Consider the following 17,632-nt stretch of genomic DNA (forward strand, 5'->3'; position numbering starts at 1 on the left):
TCCCCGCCGCGGGGACCCCCGGCCCGCCGCCCCGCTCCTTTCCCCGGGCTGCGCTCGGCGTTAATTAGTAGTGGTGACGGTATCGGTGTGTGTGTGGGGTTCAGCCCGGTCCCGTTGGATTTCCCCTTTGGGAGGGGGGCGGTGGAAGGAACTCCTAGCCGGCTCGGCTTTTTCTTTCTTTTTCTTTTCCTTTTTTTTTTTAAAAAAAAAACTTTTTCTTTTCCCGCCCCCCCCTCTTCATTCCCGCCTCCCCCCCTCCCTCCCCCGGAGAGAGAGGAGGGGGGATGCAACGTGGACCCCGCTGCCGGTATCACTGCGTCCCGCTGAAGGCGGCAGGGCAGCCTGGGGAGGAGGAGGAGGAGGAGGTGGAGGAGGAGGAGGAGGAGGAGGAGGAGGAGGAGGAGGAGGAGAGAAGGAGCCGCAGCGGCTGAAGCCTCCCCGCGACGAGAAGCGGTGCCCGCTGCGGGACCGGCGCGCCTCTCCCCCGTCTCTCGCCGCTCTTCCTCCGGGGCAGCATCCACAGCATGGGCCGGCGGCGGTGGCTGTGCGTGCAGCCCTGCTTCCTATGGCTCGGCTGCCTGGCCCTCTGCGCGCAGGGAGCCGCCGGGCAACAAAAGCCGCCGCCGCGGGTCCGCCCTGCGGGAGGAGCGGGCGGCAGCTTCCCCGCCGCCGCGCACCGGGAGGAAGGGGCCGGCAGCGCCGGACGGGTCCGCCGGCGAGGACAGCAGGACGTGCTCCGCGGGTAGGCACGGCTCGGCTCGGCACGGCTCGGCTCGGCTCGGGAGGGAGCCGCTGCCCCGCGCAGCCCCGCGCCCGTCCCCGGCAGCGGGAGCCCCGCGCTCCGCTCGTGCTGCGGGTTGCAGCACCGAGGCGGCTCGCCCGTGGCTTTGTTTTGTGCTGAGCGGGTTTCTGCTCCTGTACAAAAAGACTTTTTTTTTTTTTTTTTTTTTTCCTTTCTTCTCTTGGTGTTTTGGGGGAGTTCTTGCTAGCTTGGTTTAGTTCATAAATCTTTATGAGGAGTCATCCCCCTTGTCCTGTGTCAAACGCAGCACAAAGCCAACTTTTATAGCCGGACTTGTGACACCGCGCGTGAGCGCGGAGCCAAGCTCATCCCCGGCGTCTCCTCTGTGATTCCCCCAGGGATGGATGTGGCCTGTTCTTGCCTATCCCGCCTCTCCTGTTCACACTAACCAGTCACACTGACCATTTCAGTAATGTCAAATAAAATGGCTTGGAACTCCTTGTTGGAGAGAAAAATTGTATTCCTTTTGGGGAGGACTTTTTTTTCGTAGACATCTTTGCTACACTTTTCTTTTTGTTTTGTTTCGCGGTTATATTTGTGCTGGTAGATTTACATTTCTTCCCCTCTGAGAACGTAAAACTTCAGGTTCTGCTTGCATAGATTTATATTTTTATATATGCCTGTATTTGTATGTGTTGCAGGCCAAATGTGTGTGGCTCTAGATTCCATTCGTACTGTTGCCCTGGATGGAAAACGCTCCCTGGAGGAAATCAGTGTATTGTTCGTAAGTGTCTGACTTTAAGTTTCTACTGCCCTAAGGGTAATAAGAAGAATAAGTGTTCTTCTGTGAGTTACTGATCCATTTAGTATGAGAAAAGAGAATTCTTACTGTAATTAATTTGGCCAGTTCTGTCTTTTGCCTTATGTGCGATTTTTTTCCTTAAAAAAAAAAAAAAAAAAAATAAAAGAGAGAAAGAAAGAAGAAGAAAAAAAAAGAAGAAAAAAATTATGGATTTATAGGTCCATATTTACTGTAATTGAAAGACTGGCAAATTGTGTTTTCAGTGTTGTAAGAGGCACTTTTTCACCTATTTATTTTATTTTTAAAAGAACAAGACAGTGAAGTAAAAATAATAACAACAAAAAAAAAATCTTCCAGATATCAAATAATCCACTGTAATAACAAAAAAAAAAAAAAAAAAAAAGCTGAAGAGGTCTTGATATAAAGCAAATGAGATCTGAAGTTTTCTGGAACTTTTGTGGTAGGCTTGGAATTACAGTCCAATGGAAAACTTTTTTACCTCTGGAGTGCTTATTCTCTTGCCTGTCATATTTAGTTGTATTTTTGTAGCTATAAAGCATGTAGACGGTGATTATTGCTGGGTCATAATAGACGTTGTGCTGACAGATGTGGCTGTTGACATGGCTTGGCAAAAAAAAAAAAAAAAAAAAAAAAAAGGAAATCTGCAGAATACTCTGAATACTCTGTGTAGGAAATGTCTACCTGGAAAGGAAATACAGAATTACGTTTCTGTCTGTTAGATAAAACTGATATTAGACTTTTTTTTTTTTTTTTCTATGAGGGCTGTTCCCATTGATTCTAGGCTGTTGTCATGTTGTCATCCCTTTTCCCAATAAGTGTGCTCAGCTTCAGAACTCAGGTTAAAGAACATGCTGCCCTTTGCATAAGCAATGAAAGTCTTTGTAATACTCAGTCTAATGAACTCCAGACATCCAGGACTAAACCGGAGAAGGAGAGGGAGGAGAGGATGGTAAACCAACACCTGTGAAACTTAAAGGTGGCTTTTGGGCCACTGCCTGATGATGCAGGACTTGTTCACATTTGTTCATTTTGCATGAGTAAATTGGCCTTGATAATGTTTCTTGTAACTACCACAGATCGCTAATTTTCATCTCAGGTTGACCATAGCATTTCCAAGCAAAGGTTAGATGCATCATTCAGAGCAAGGAAGATGATGGTGGCAATGCCACTGTGGAGTAAAAGGAGCTCCTCAGAACATTCAGTCCATATTTATCGTCTCTTATCAAGTCTCAGTATTTACTTACTTAAATGTGAAACTGAGTTTTTAAAGTTTTTAGGCTGCCCAATACACTATTGAGCTGTAATAGTTTTTTGAAAGTCAGCTGGATATCCAGCTCAGTTGCAGTCAGGGAGAGACAGTGATTTAGGTGCTTTCAGGAATCTTAATAACTTACTCTTAAATTGCAGTTCTCAGTGACTCTTAAAGACCTCAGTCTCAGGTGTTTTCACATACTAACCATTGACTTGCAACAATTTCTATGCACAAAAGACACCTTTTAGCTCATGTTTAACTTACTGGAGTTTAACTGCAGCTCTCTAACATGTTTGAAGGGTGAATGATTTTGCCAGACCAGCTGTCAGACTGGTAGTTATGCTTTCCAAGTTGTATTTTTGGTGAATGTTTAAGAGCACAGATTTCTACACTTACACGTTTTGCTGAGACAATGGATCTTCTAACTAGATCTATTTAGCTATAGAAAACCTTCTGCACTGGATGATGGAGGGAACAGTAAACTTCGTACTGGAGTTGACCTGATTAAAATCATCAGCTACAACATACACTAATTATAAAGTATTGGTTCACAAAGTGAGTGGTGGGTCAACAGGAAACTATTCTGACTTTATTGTGTTTTCAGTTGATAATGTGATAGCAATTATTTGTGGTTGGTGAAATATTATGGTTAAATGTGATCTTTTATCTAAAGAAAAAAAAAAAAGGTCTGGTTGGTTTAGCTTTCTCTTTAAATAAACTGTATGGATGAAAGCATGTTTGGAATATGCTTACAGCTAGAGGGCTTTCAGCTGATAAAAATTGTTCCTCTAACAGATAATAAACCAAGAAAGTGGTTTAATGTAGACATGAGGAGATTGGGCTATCTTGCATAAAGATGGACTGAACAACACTGTTCTCTGTGTCCATCAAGTGCTTTAATTCATATTTCTCTTTCTCACTTTCAAGTCTCCTAATAGAAAAAGTATTTCAAAGTATTTCATATCAGTCAGTGGTATGCCTCTAATTCCAACTATCTATCAAAGCCTCAGAAACTCTCACATCTGCTGCCTTCACAGCTAGGGCATAGTGGTAGAGAAGGTGTTGATGATCCACATTGCATCTTTTTGATGCCCAGAAGAACAATGTCAAATGACAACTAATGTGACTTTGTCTATTACTCTGGGAAAGAAAATTTGGCCTTTAACCAATTATGTCAAGGACTCAGGTGTACAAAGTCTTGTCTGGTTTGAATATGTTCAGCATCAGTACTGAGCTTTGTATTTGGTGGAGAAAGGGTAAAAGCACGTACATTTTGCAGGGAGCCTATCTGAACATCTTTAATGGGGCAAGAAAAGAGACTGCTTCATTAAAAGACATGTTTTTCATCTATGTATGTTTTCCTAAATTGGAAGTGGAGCATAAGTGTTCTGGGAAAAGTCTTATTTCTCCTTTTATATCCTTTTATATGTATCTATATCTATATCTATATCTATATCTATATCTATATCTATATCTATATCTATATCTATATCTATATCTATATCTATATCTAATCTATATCTGTATCTATATCTATATCTATGGGCAGGTATAGTTTTTTTTGTTTGTTTGTTTTGTTTTGTTTTATGTGTATGAATGGGTTTTATCCCATTATCTGCCAGATATCCTTGCCAGATTATCTGCATGAGGAATGTGTTGCTCTTGTAGTCCTTCAGTGGAGATGTACTTCCTCATTATCTGATTCTCTCAAAAAGCCTAGAAATAGTTACAAAGGAGCTGTGATGCTTTTTTTTATTTATTATATACATATATATATATATATATTTGTTTATAAGTTGTGTCCTGCAAGATGCATGCTTCTGAGGTCCTTTTGTGCTCTACTAGCTCTTAATGTCTTAGGTTCTCTTATGGTGTGTTTGCTAATCCAGCACATTATTTAGATGAATTCATTTGGATCTCATTTATAGTCTGGATTTAGACTTTAACTATTCTCTGGTTCTGTGGTTTCTTTGCACAATAGAGTTCCCTTGGCTGGTGAAAGAGGAGTATGGCACAACATGGGGCATTGTGAGGACAGTACAATGGCACGTACAATGTCCACATATAATGCGGTGTGAAGGGGCTTCCCTGAGATTTGTTTAAAGTTAGTTTCACAGTGAGAATGTGGGAATATTTGAGTACGGAAACAGTATTTAGGGTAACTCCACACAATCTGGAAAGCTCAAACATAGGCTTTCCATAAAACAGGTTTGACGAAAGGATGGATAATCTTCCAGAAGACAGCTCCTAAAATGCTTCTAGAATAGTAACAGTAAGAGAGAAGCCATACCAACAGTTAGAATTCATGAGTCATATTGTTTATAATCATTCAAATATTGGATTCTTCCTAAATTTTTTTTACAGGCCTCATGATGTAAAATATATAATTCCAATAATTTTTCATTTGCTTGTATAATGGGGTGATGTTTCTAATTAGGGAAAGAGTTTATTATCTGTATTAAGTGGTCTGACCAGTGTTTGAATGTGCCATCTTCAAGTCTGTTTGTCTTTAAGTTTGTCAGGGATATCAATTATTCCCAAATTGTTTGGTTTATTTAACTTACATTTACTTTTGTGTATATATTAGCTGTCCTAATGAATTGAGGATTCTGTGGCGTTTTCTTTTTTTGTTTTGTTTGATATTTTGATATTTGATTATTTTTTTTCCTGTGACTTAAGACTAAGGTTACTGTTAATCACACTGTCTTTTAAATGTGCTCTTCCTCAGCAATCTGTAGAAATAGCTGTGGTGATGGATTTTGTTCCCGTCCTAACATGTGTACTTGTGCAAGTGGACAAATATCACCTACTTGTGGACCAAAATCCAGTAAGGACTTGCTCTATTTATTTTCCTTGGAGATTTCATGTTAAGTAATTCTTCTTAATGTGTCAACTTAAAAATACCATGTAAAATCTTTAAGAATAACTTTTCATTACTGCATACATATACATGTCTTCCACTTGAGTATATCTCTAGTTTTATTGATAAAAATTGATACACGTGTGCATATTTACTCTGTGTGACAAACTGAAAAAAATGACATGTTTAAACAGATAAGCGTGTTTAAAAATAAATGTGTGTGGCATTAATGTTTTGCTTGAGTCCGTTTTTGTAAGAAATGAATGTTATGTGGCCTTCAAGATAATTAGAAGTGCTACATTGCTATTATGGAGAACCTCTTTCACTGATGCTTTTAAAATAATGGTTTACCAATAGCTGCAAGTAACAGTTTTGGTTACAGAATACCTGAGCGTACCTGTAAATACACAGTACATGCCGTTCACGTCTGCTGTCATGTGAAGTTCTTGTCTGCTTTCAGATGTCTTTGTTTTTATCCATCCACATATTTTCCCATAATGCTTGTGTCTATGTGTCTGGGCCCTCTGCAGCGCAGCAGTGCAGCATCAGGTGCATGAATGGCGGTACATGCGCTGACGACCGGTGCCAGTGCCAGAAGGGCTACATCGGGACCTACTGCGGGCAGCGTAAGTAGTCATCCCTGTGCGTCCGGTTTAAGCCCACATTGGTCCCACAACTCAGCCCTCCCACTTTAGGCAGTCTAGGAAGATAGGAGAAAGCCCATATGAAGAAATACAGTAAAATGTCTAAGAGAAAAGTGTTGCTATTCTGCCGGACTATGTGTAGCTGGAAGTCAGTTTATGCATGAAGTGCATTTGTAGTCTCTGAAGAACCCTTTGGGAATGATGACAGTATACATCCCACTCACCTTGTTTGTGTTTTTTTTTAAACCAGATGATCACTAATATTTCATTCTCTTTGAAGAAGTTTCTTGGAAGAGGAGCTTAGCTGCTATGTTATAGCATGTTTTTCTGTTTGACTAGAGAAAAAGATTAAATATGGTTCAAGCTCTTGGATGTTTTTTCAATTTGGCAGATAAACTAGGAAGTCAATTATTTGCATAACTCTACCTATCACAGAAGAGTGTTGACAAGCTAACAATAAAAATGTAAACAATAAAAATGACTAAAGGCTGTAGAGGTGAAGAAGGTCTCAAAGACCTAGTGTATTCTGAGGGAATCTGGCTAGCTGAGAACTTAATTGCTGAAGGTAGTCTGAAGAAACTAGAAACATACAAAAATCACTGTGCAAAGAATGCTTAGACTGAGTAATGTGGAGGAACATCCTTTTGTTCTAGTCTTCTCTGCAAATGCAGAAGCAGACTTGTTTTAGTTTTAATTTTGCCTGGGTAAAACTCTCTAAAATTCTAGGTAATAATAATTGTTATTGTAAAAGAAAAGATGATTGCCTATTTAAGCAGTGTCTTTAAAGCAACCCACAAAATCTGAATGAACTTTGGAAACTGCTCTCAGTGAATATTTTTGTGTTCACCATGGAGATATAGTGCATTTTTTCCAATATGAAAAATTTACTGACTCTAGATTCCTGAGGTTCTTTTGCACTGGATACTCAAATATGTAACAACCCCCATTATTAATGTGGGGAAACCTGTGTAGGAAGGCAGTGTAGAAATAGAAACTAGACTGGAATCCCTTTGCTGTTCATGTGACCTGAAGATGTTGGGACTTTCAGACTAAATGAGTAGATTTGGACTGTATGCTAACTCTGAACATGGTTTATATGTTCTGAAAGCAATGAGCTTGATCATAGATTAACACACTTTAATGGTATTTTTCAAACAAGCTGACAAACAGTCTTCTTTTCAAACTGAGAAGATTTCAGTGCTTTGCGAGGCTTTGTTTCTTTATTCACACCATTGATAAATAGCATGAATGGTTGCATAGAAGTTCCACAAGTGTAAAAGTACCTTCTCCATCTATGTATTCTGTGGATTCATACCAAGAAAAAAGAATTTTATTCCTTTGATGGATCTTTCAAGAAGCATAGTTTCTGAAGGTACTTAAAGATAACTTAAACTACTAATTCTTTTGCCTTGCTCCAAGTGACATGCTAGCTCTGCTAGCAGTATGAATTCTGAACAATGAGTAATCTGTCTCTTTGACTCTCCAAGAAACCCCCCTTCCTGAGAGGTTTGTTGCTGTTGGGCCTGGATAGTACAACTTAATCTGTGCACAAATTAGTTGAGTTTGTATCTGATAACTTTGGTGATGGATGTGAGTTCTTATGATTAGTGACTAGTGCTGCACAACTGTTTAAAAATACACTGAAGTTAAGTGTCTGCTAAAAAGCTGTGCTGAATATGATTAATTAAACAGCTGTTTGCAATTAAGGTGAAGCAGTTGTAAGTACTAATGGAATTTGACCTGAACAGCCATTATTGTTGGTGTTTGATCTTCAGGTCCAAAAAAACTTAGAGTAGTTGAAGGGAAAAATAATTTTTGAATAGCACATATGTGAATCTGAAATGTCATTAGCATAGCTTTAAAAACTTTTTTTTGTTGTTGTTGTTGTTGTTAATTAAAGCTGTCTGTGAAAAAGGCTGCCAGAATGGAGGACGGTGTATTGGACCGAATCGCTGTGCATGTGTCTACGGATTTACTGGCCCTCAGTGTGAAAGAGGTAAAAGAAATAAATAAGGAAGAAAATTATAGGTGGTTATATGCAGCAATGTGCATATATGTGTTTTATACAGTGTATTTGCCAGCTGAACCAGTAAGCTTCCAGCAAGAGATTTATTATTTATACTTTTATAAAGTTTTCCTTTACGGTCCAGTAGCTACACTTCGGGTTGGAAAAGCTGTCTCAGTTGTTAGAAATTAGAATAATTTAGGGTGCTTATTTTGTTTGTATGATAGTTAAAAGATGAGATATGTTTGCTTTCTCATACATGAAATAACATTAGAGCAAATTAAGAAGAGATTGGACTGTGCACTTAGTCACATGGTCTGAACTTTTGGGTAGACCTGTGCAGTGTCAAGAGTTGGACTTGATGATCCTTAAGGGTCCCTTCCAACTCAGGATATTCTATGATTCTATGAAATTGCTGCTTGCGTACGTCACATACATGTAACTAAATTAAGGATTGCTTTTCTGTATAGCAAATCTTTGATGGGGGGAATTTGAGAAGTTACTTGTTCTGGTTAGCTCTGTCATACAGGAAGAAGTTAGAGAAGGAGGAAAAAAAGAAGCATAATAGGTGAAATCAGTTCCATGAAGCTATTCTTATTCATCAAAACAACTTAAACACGTCTTACAGTGCTTTCATGAATTGGGGGTCAAATCAGGATTTTCTTTAAAATCTTTTAAAGAAATTCCTTAGCCGTTTCTAGAAGATTATAGAGGTGCTGATAAAGTCAGTTTTAATGATTCCAAACAAAACATTTTTAGTGCTATACTATGTGATTAGCACAAAAATAATTTAGGCACTATGTCCATATATAGTCATTTAGAATAAAATTATCACTCTCAGAAATCTATACTTTTTGCTTTTTAGTAAATGGGACCATTGTTTGTATTTTGAAACCAAGATGACTCCGAAGAATTATTAACGTAGAACTGCTCAACGTTAGATGTAACTGTAGAAGGTGTTCTGTGTATCAAACTGATAATTACTGTCCAGCTAGGATGGGTTTTTAAAGAATGGATATAGTGAGAATTGCTTTTCAGAATGGTAATAATAATTGTACATCCTTTAAAATGAGGTTGTCAACAATAATCAAAACTGATGCTGAATAGCTTAGCAGAAATATAACTCTTTGTCTTGAAGTTAGTGTTATTGCAAATAGTTCTCATCAAAAAAGATACTGAAGAAACTGAGCAACAGAATGTGAAATCCTGAATGCATGTATGCATTGTTATCTCACTCCTTTAAAATATTCAGTGGATTATTAACATTAAAAAGAAGGATGGAATCATATACATGGACAGAAAATATAAAGTTTAGAATTACTCTTGTAATGTCACATTCTTAATTCACATCAGCAGTGGATATGACACCCCCTAAGAGCAGAAATAGACTTCTTAGAGTCACAGAAAAATATAGATGAGAAGGGACCTCCACAAGGCCATTTAGCCCAACCTTCCAATCAGAAGGTCTGATCGGGTCAGCTTGTTCAGGTGTGTGTCTTGTCTGTAGAGTTTTAAACACCTCCCGTGACTGAGATCCCACAACATCTCTGGACATCCTGTTCCATTATTTCTTCACCCTCATGGTGAAAACTTCTACATTAACATCTAATGAGAGTTTTGCATGTTCCAACCTGTGTTTGTTGCCTCTTGTCTGAGAGCTGAGAGCATCCAGGAAAAGTCTGGCTCCAGTTTCTCTGCACCTTTTGTGCAGAGAGTAATATAGTGATAAACCCTCAAAACCTTTTCTTCTTAATGCTGGATAAACATTGTTCCATCAATCTTTCTACACAGGGCAAGAGCTCCAGCTCCTTGACCAGTGCCGTGTCCTTCCCTTGTACTTCTTTCTCTATGTATATTTCTCTCTTCTGTTGGAGAGTCAAAAACATAAACAGTACTTCAATGCAGTTTTACAAGTGCCAAATGCAGGCAAAGGGACACTTTGCTGAATTGGATGCTATGGTCATACTGATACAGCCCATGGAGACGGCCTTCTTTGTTTCAGGGCTGGACCACTGATGCGTGTTAAAGTTTTTGTCTACTAGGACTCCCATAATCATTTTCTCAGAGCAGTTTTGCTGGCAGCTGGACTCCACCTTTATTGTTCCATCACTTTTGTCAATCCTAGATGTGAGACTTCTGCCTTTGTTGGACTTCTTGAGATAACTTCTAGCCTATTTTTTTCAAGCTGTCCTTATCACTCTGGATAGCCACTCTGCTCTCCAGCATATTGACTGGTGTCCCCAGTCTGGCATCATCTGCAAACTTGCTGGAAGTGCACTCTTGTACCATCATCTAGGTTGTTACTGAGCACATTAAATTGTTACTTGTCCCAGCACTGATCCTTGAGGGTCTGCACCTCTTTCCTAGACTCCAGTTGGACTTTGCACCATTTCTTACAACTCTTTAAGCCAACAGTCCAGACAGTTTTCCACTCCCTTTAATTCATGTATTCAGCCTGTATCTCACTAATGGCAATTTCTCTATGGGCAGCTCACTCAAAACCCTTGCTATGTCAAGCAACATCCACAGCTCTCCTTCATATCTTTGTACCAGTGACCTCAGGGTTGAAAGCAGTGACATTTGCCCATGGTAAAACCATGCTGTCTGATCACAAACAACTTATTGCCTTTGTGTGCTCAGAAATAGCTTCTGCCATGGAATTCTGTGTGGCAAATTCAGCTCTGAGGTGCTCAAAGCTGCATGTAAATCATGAAAATATCTGGTACCTTTTTTGACATTCGATGACGGTGGAAATGAAAATGATTTCCTTATAGAAGAAGGAAATAATTGAACCAAACCCTGACAAAACCAAAACCAAAACCAAACCAAAAAAAAAAAAAAACAAAAAAAAACACAAAAAAAACACAGGAATTTCTATTTGCTATTCCAAGTTTGCTTTGTATACCCACTAGATGTCACAAGCAACAGAGAAATGTAAAGGATGAATTTGTTTCTTTGTCTCTAATCGCTTATTACTTTCATTCTTAAAACCAGATTTACCAACTTCTGTACATAGCTGTTGGTTTAGTTTTAGCTGTTACATGTTATATTCAGCCCATTCTTTCTAGATGATTCTTGTGAACTAAGCTCAAGGACTTGATTCTATTATATTTTGGAATAAAGCATGGAAATTTTGGAATTTAGCATGGAAAGCAAGAAACTTCAGTCTGTTAAGAACTTCATTAATATTTAGAGCTGTTTTCAGGAATCTATCTTTGTAGAATGCACACCTGTCTTTCAGCAAAAAGGAAATATTACCTGTCCATTTAGGATGGATTTTCAAAGCAGCCTGAAGGGGTTGGACAATGTGAGGTTGCTTAATATTTTAAGCCTTAGTTCAGATGCAACATACATTTGTATACATTCAACAGATAGATTTTAGCTCTGGTTGGACTGTAGTGTGATAGAATCGTAGTATTGCAAATTAATTTTGATTTTTTTTAGTATTGACTGCATTCATATATATTTGATTTTTTTGCCAGACAACTTGGTAAACTTTCCTTTTGTGTCAGATAGAAGCAATCGCCTATGATTAAGATTTGCTTTTAGTTTAGAATCTGACTAGTTTCAGGGCTGTGGAATCCTGTCAATAGACATGACAGAATCTAACTGTGGTGGTGGATCAGTTTTTATTAAAGATGGCTATACTCTAAATAGAAGTATTCTGTTACTTCTTTAGAAGATTCTAGTACTTACGAGTATTGCAACTATTTTTTTGCTGTGATGAAAGCATTGCAGTCTTCTTTCTTAAAATTCATTGTGAAACTTTAAACTGCATAATCTAAGCCACATAAAGGAAAAAAAAATCTATAATTTGGTGTTCCTATTACTCATCAGTCTTTTAAAGTCTTAGATTCAATCTAGAGAAATGTGATGTGTATAATGTTTTAAGTCATTTAAGCTATAAAATATGTTTTGTTTGTTTGTTTTTTGGTGGGGTAGTTGTTTTCTGAAAGTAAGTAGTAGGCTAAAATTGCTTCTGCTATTGCCACAAAAATATAGCATATGTATAAAATAAATAATTTCATTTATAATATACATTTATAATATACATTTTGCAGTGGTGGACAGGATTAAATAAATTTTCTCCTAGACCTTAGTGTTGCAAGCTCTCAGCTTAGTCCTGATGCTGGGGTAATAATTAGTATCAAATGAATAAAGAAGTGTGTATGAGTTCAATCAATTTCTGGCTTTGTGATGCTTATGTAGCATCAGTTGCATAGTTCTAATTTGTGCTTGCTCTGCAGTAAAACATTGTGATATGAATTAGTAACCTACAGTGCAAGATATGGTAGCAAACTTTTCGTGTATGGTTTAAACATAATAGATATACATACATACCAAAAAACATACCAAAATATTGAGTAAACTAGTTGTAGGCAAGGCAACATATGTATGTACTATTGTGCTTGCCAGGTTCAGCAGAGTATGGTATGCCTGTAGGGAGGGATTAATTTCTCTAAAGTAAATAAGCAGCTTCTCCATTTTTCACAGCTACCTAAGTTTTTGTTAATGTTGTGGAAATGTCTCAGTTCACTGAATCTAACCTGTCAAACTATATGTAAAGAACCTACTGGCCATAATGAAAATATTATTCACCCTTGTCTTACATTCTTTGCACTGTAGACAGTTTTGTTATTGGCTCCTTTATGGAGGCCACCTCCAGCTTGAATGTTTGTAAACACATTGGCTGCTATTGAACTTTTAGCAGACAGGAATGTATAGTCTTTCCTTCTCATCTGTTCCATTATCTACCAGATTTTAGATCTAAATGGTGTAGAACATCTATGAAGACACTATATTTTAGACTTTATGGACACAATGAGTGCATGCTGACTTTTGGAATTATTTCACATACACTCCGTATATTTCCAAATATAAATGGTAAGACATGAATATTCAAAACTAGTTACTAATTTATTGTACTATTGTTCAGTGAAAGATGAAAAGTCTCTTACATAATAACTGTAAAAAGTTATATAGGCTATAGTTATAAATAACTATAACTATAAATAACTGTTAATTTTTTGTTTTACATGAGCTGAAGTACATGACAAAAAAGTAAAAGATACCTTAAAATTTTATTCTGTTCAACAGTAATTTGTAATTTACACTTTAAACATAATAAGTTCATGCTTTCAAACAGAATGCAGAAGGCAATGATTTCTTCATCTGTTTGTAGCAATAGGTGCCCCATAATACTTTACAGTAAAAAAAGGCCTCAGTAGTTTAATTTTAAACTGAGTTTAGCAACAGTTCATAACTCTTTAACTAAAATTTTATAGTTTAAGGTTATGTGTACTTCTCTTGCAAATCACATCAGAGTTATAAGGGATATTTTTTTTTTTTTTACATTGCTGTGTTTTAAATGCATACTTTTTATTGTTCCGTAAATTAAGTTCTTTTAAAATAGGTATTTTCTCCCTAATGTAGAACATATGTAGCTTTCCTTCAGATTGGCCTCCCAGACTCAGTTATATGATAAAACGTGACTGCTTGTTCAGCTATCTGGGCTCCTAGCAGACTAATTTCCGGGCTGGAGACAGGAGGCTGAACAGTAACTAATGACTGGCATGATTACAGTATTTAACTTGAGACTTGCTGCTGGGTTAACAAGAAAGCAGAACCTGTCTGGAAGCTCGTGCTTCACTTTTTCTGATATATACAATGACCTTTTATGTTTTCTATCAAAGTCTGCTCTTATGGTCAGCTTCTTCCCTTTTTATTTGTAAACATGTAAGATTCAACTATTTGATTTTGTCAGTTTCTTACAAAAGAAATAATCATAGTAATAATAGAAATAATAATAATAATAAAAAAAAGATAGTAAAATTTAGCTATCCTCCCTCTTGAAAAATAATAAAGGAACAAATGATGCAGATTAAAAGGCCTCATCCTCAACTGTGTGCCTAAGAACAGATTTTGTTCTAGCATGACCAGGTCTCCAGATCTTTTGATTTCTCAAGATTGTATTTATGTATGAGCAAATAATCCTTTTTTTTTTCTTTTTTCTTTTTCTTTTACAAAACCTGTATGTTTTTAAACTGTTGATCTGTAGAGGTATATAGAAGGATGGAAAAGCAACAATATTTTCTTCCTTCTTTATAATGAGTTAAAGTGAGGAGAGAAGCATCCTGTGACTATTGTGTATTTGCCTTCATTCCCTGTAGAAAGAGAAGAAAACAGCACTTGTGATTCTGTGGTGGGGTAGGTGCCTTCGCAAGGGGGTTGGATTGAGTAGAAATGCCTGCATGGATTGGGAAGAACATAAATTTGAAGATGGGAGAGGACTTCATATAAAGCTAACAGGTCTGAGCAGGTGAGAAAAGAGGAAAAACAAAAATGTAAGTCAAATACAGTATAAAAGCTTCAGAAAGGGGGGATTTTCTGAGTTGTTCTCAGGAAAATTGCTGGTATTGTACCTTATCGCAGTGTATTCATTGCACTTAGTGTTCCCAGAGGTATGTGTAGTAACCTCCTCTGTGCAGGCAGCAGTGTTGGTACCAGCTCTGCAGTGCCTACAGGCACTCAGCCTGAGCCATGGGAGAGTCAGAGGAGGGATAGCAACGGAGCAAGAGAAGGGGCTGAAGAGTGGGACACTGCAGGAGATGGTGAACCAGGCTCAAGGCAGGGGATGTCACTGCAACAAAAGTTTGTTTTCTGGGTTAGGAAAACATACATCTCATATGGTATTTGAGAGCAGTTGTCTTCATCTGACCTCCCCTGATAGGAGAATGGTTAGTGTTGCTTGTGTATCTAAGGAGAAAGAAGAAAAATGGGAAAAAGAAAAGGGCTTATTCAAGCCAGCACGAGGATGGAGAAGTCAGTTAACAGTGCAGAGAGAGCTAGTGTGAAGGAAGAAACATGTTCAGAGAAAGCATTAACAATATGTAGTAACTGGGGCAAAATAGGGGAGGACAAAGGATAAAAAGATATTGAATGGAGCTATTTTAAATAAATTCATTAGCACATAACTGTTACAAAGATTTTTTGGTGTAATACAACTGAAAAACATTGAGCCTATATAATAAACTAGCACAATTTTATAACAGACTCGATGCTTCTAGAATATTATTTTATTATACAGAAAGTATACAGTTCACATTTAGGCTGTAATACTGTGGAAGATCCTTGTGTGTGCGTGGGCTGGGATGAAGAGTCACTTAGTGACTGCAATTTAGATGGAAGCAAGGAGGGAAAGGAAATGAAATTTGTAACAAACTGCATTCTCCTGTGACAGGTATGCAAAAGTTCTTGTAACTTTACGCCACTCCTTGATATGTATTATTGGTAACAGGGCCACAAGAAGTGGAAGCATTGCAAGTTCAGTGAGGTACAGCAAGAACTTTTGGGGGCATACTGGGATAGTGTTTATTTGGTTGTGTGCCTCTAAGTTCATAAACCCTTTTGTCACACAGGCTATGGCAAGTTGTGCCCATGTTTTCCTGCCTGCCTGTCAAAGAGCATAATAGTGCAAGTGGTTCTGAACAGGCCTGTGCTTTTTCTCAAGTTGCTTAGTGTATTTCAGCTGTCCCCCAGTGATCGTAAACTTTGTTCTGGTGCATAACAGCAAAAATGATTTTGTGATCAGTGAGCTCTTCCTTTTTAGTAGGAGCTATGAGAACATGATTTTTTAATTTTGCTGGTTTTTGTTTTATAGTGGTTACTGTTAGCCTAAGCTGAAATAGATATTCATTATGTGGGGTAGGATGTGTGCAGGTAGTGGGTGCCTGCTCTGAAGAGGTAACCAGACAAAGCAAGTATTATTATCCTGCCTCTGAGAAGGGCTGTGGCACCATGAGATTACTGCTTGTTGAAGGTTGAGCAAGGCAGCTTCAGTAGGCTAGCAGTGAACCAAATATCCTGATTATTATTATTATTTTATTTTTTTTAAAACTAGGGATTTATCCTTCTCATTTTGTCGAGGTTAGCATAAGACTGCTGAATTTTTTATACTCAAGGAGTGAGTGCAACTGAAAATGTCAGACATTTTTGGAGAAGGCAGGAAGAAAGGAAGGCAATAAAATTAAAAAATATATATATATATATTACTAAATGCTGTCCTCAAATATCAACAATCACTCTTCTTTTCTTCTTGCCACAGGGCCACGTGTCCTATTACTTACTTTTTTTTTTTTCAGTGCACAGTAAGTGGAATACTTACCTGCCGAACACTAATATTTCATTCATTTCCAGTCCATTTTAGCTGTTGGGAAGTGGAACATGTGGTGTTGAGTTATCTTCTGCAAGTTTGTAAAGGACTTGTGAACCTGCTAGTTATTTTCGTTATTTGTTTGAGACTAGGTATCTCAAACTCAATAAATCTATTATATACCTAAAATCTGAGGTTTATAATGCTTAGTTAAGTGCTGTCCTTGTTCACTCAGGAAATCCTGTTCCTACAGTGAGTACTGTCCTGAAAATATTTGCATACGTGAACAGTTTGATAAACTATGGTAATTCTGAACAGGAAATTTAGAAAGCTGCTTTCATGTTCCATCTTAAATACAAATAGCTACTAGAATTACAGGAATGTCTAATCTCAGTTTCTAGCACTAGATTACCTGGTTTTAACATCCATTGCGACCTCCAGTAACAAGGTTTTCAGTTTTTTCTTCTCTCCTCTTTCACAAGCTGACAAATAACCAAATCACTAAGAACCCCACACATTGTGTACAGAGAATGTGTGTGTTTGTTGTTAGCAGGTATCTTAAAATTTCTCTCTTCTGGCTGTGCAAATGATTAAACAAACTTTAAAAAGATACAGATAATTCTGAACATATTGTTAGCAATAATGATTAAGAAAGTAGTGTAATTCCAGACAGTATCTTTCTCTTGCTTCCCTCTTTTACTTCGTCTGGGGACTTCAGCATATAATGGTTAGTATTCCTTTTCTCTTGCTCACTTTTCCTCTGGCAGTACTGTAACATTCAATCAGTTAGATAAGTATGGATGCAGCAAACAATGTCACTTTAAACTGAAAAGCTACTGATGTGTAGCATACATATGTAAATTACTTTAATAATTTTTACAGTGAGCGTAGTACATGTTGTCTCTGAATGCAAAAGACCAAAGCAGGTTATGCTGTTTTGGACAGAAAATGATCACGGTAGCAGACACACTTGAGTCTGAACCTGCAGTTCACAGATGTGGTGGAAGCGCAGTCATCTAGGTATGAGCTAGAATCCATGTCAGGGATCAGAGCCCCGGCGTGCTAATAAACTGACCAAAGATGATCTCTGGTCTCAGGTGTTCTTGTGGTCTGCTACTACAAAAATAAAGATGAGGAAAAGATGGTAAATTTGA

General features: G+C 37.9%; 1 protein-coding gene across 4 annotated transcripts in view; it reads left to right on the forward strand.

Moving 5' to 3' along the window:
- Positions 1–478: 478 nt before the first annotated feature.
- FBN2 (fibrillin 2) overlaps positions 479–17,632 on the forward strand; it is a 202,977-nt gene continuing 185,823 nt past the window's right edge. For 3 of the 4 annotated variants that reach the window (XM_082783017.1, XM_082783018.1, XM_082783020.1), the window contains exons 1-5: positions 479–742; positions 1,444–1,526; positions 5,546–5,644; positions 6,208–6,303; positions 8,222–8,317. In XM_082783017.1, coding sequence (XP_082639143.1) covers positions 525–742; positions 1,444–1,526; positions 5,546–5,644; positions 6,208–6,303; positions 8,222–8,317 — 592 coding nt within the window. In that variant the 5' untranslated portion in view covers positions 479–524. The remainder of the gene's footprint in view (positions 743–1,443; positions 1,527–5,545; positions 5,645–6,207; positions 6,304–8,221; positions 8,318–17,632) is intronic. The other variant, XM_082783019.1, reaches the window with a different exon arrangement.

This window comes from Aythya marila, assembly GCF_965140915.1.
Source record: "Aythya marila genome assembly, chromosome: Z".
Taxonomy (NCBI): domain Eukaryota; kingdom Metazoa; phylum Chordata; class Aves; order Anseriformes; family Anatidae; genus Aythya; species Aythya marila.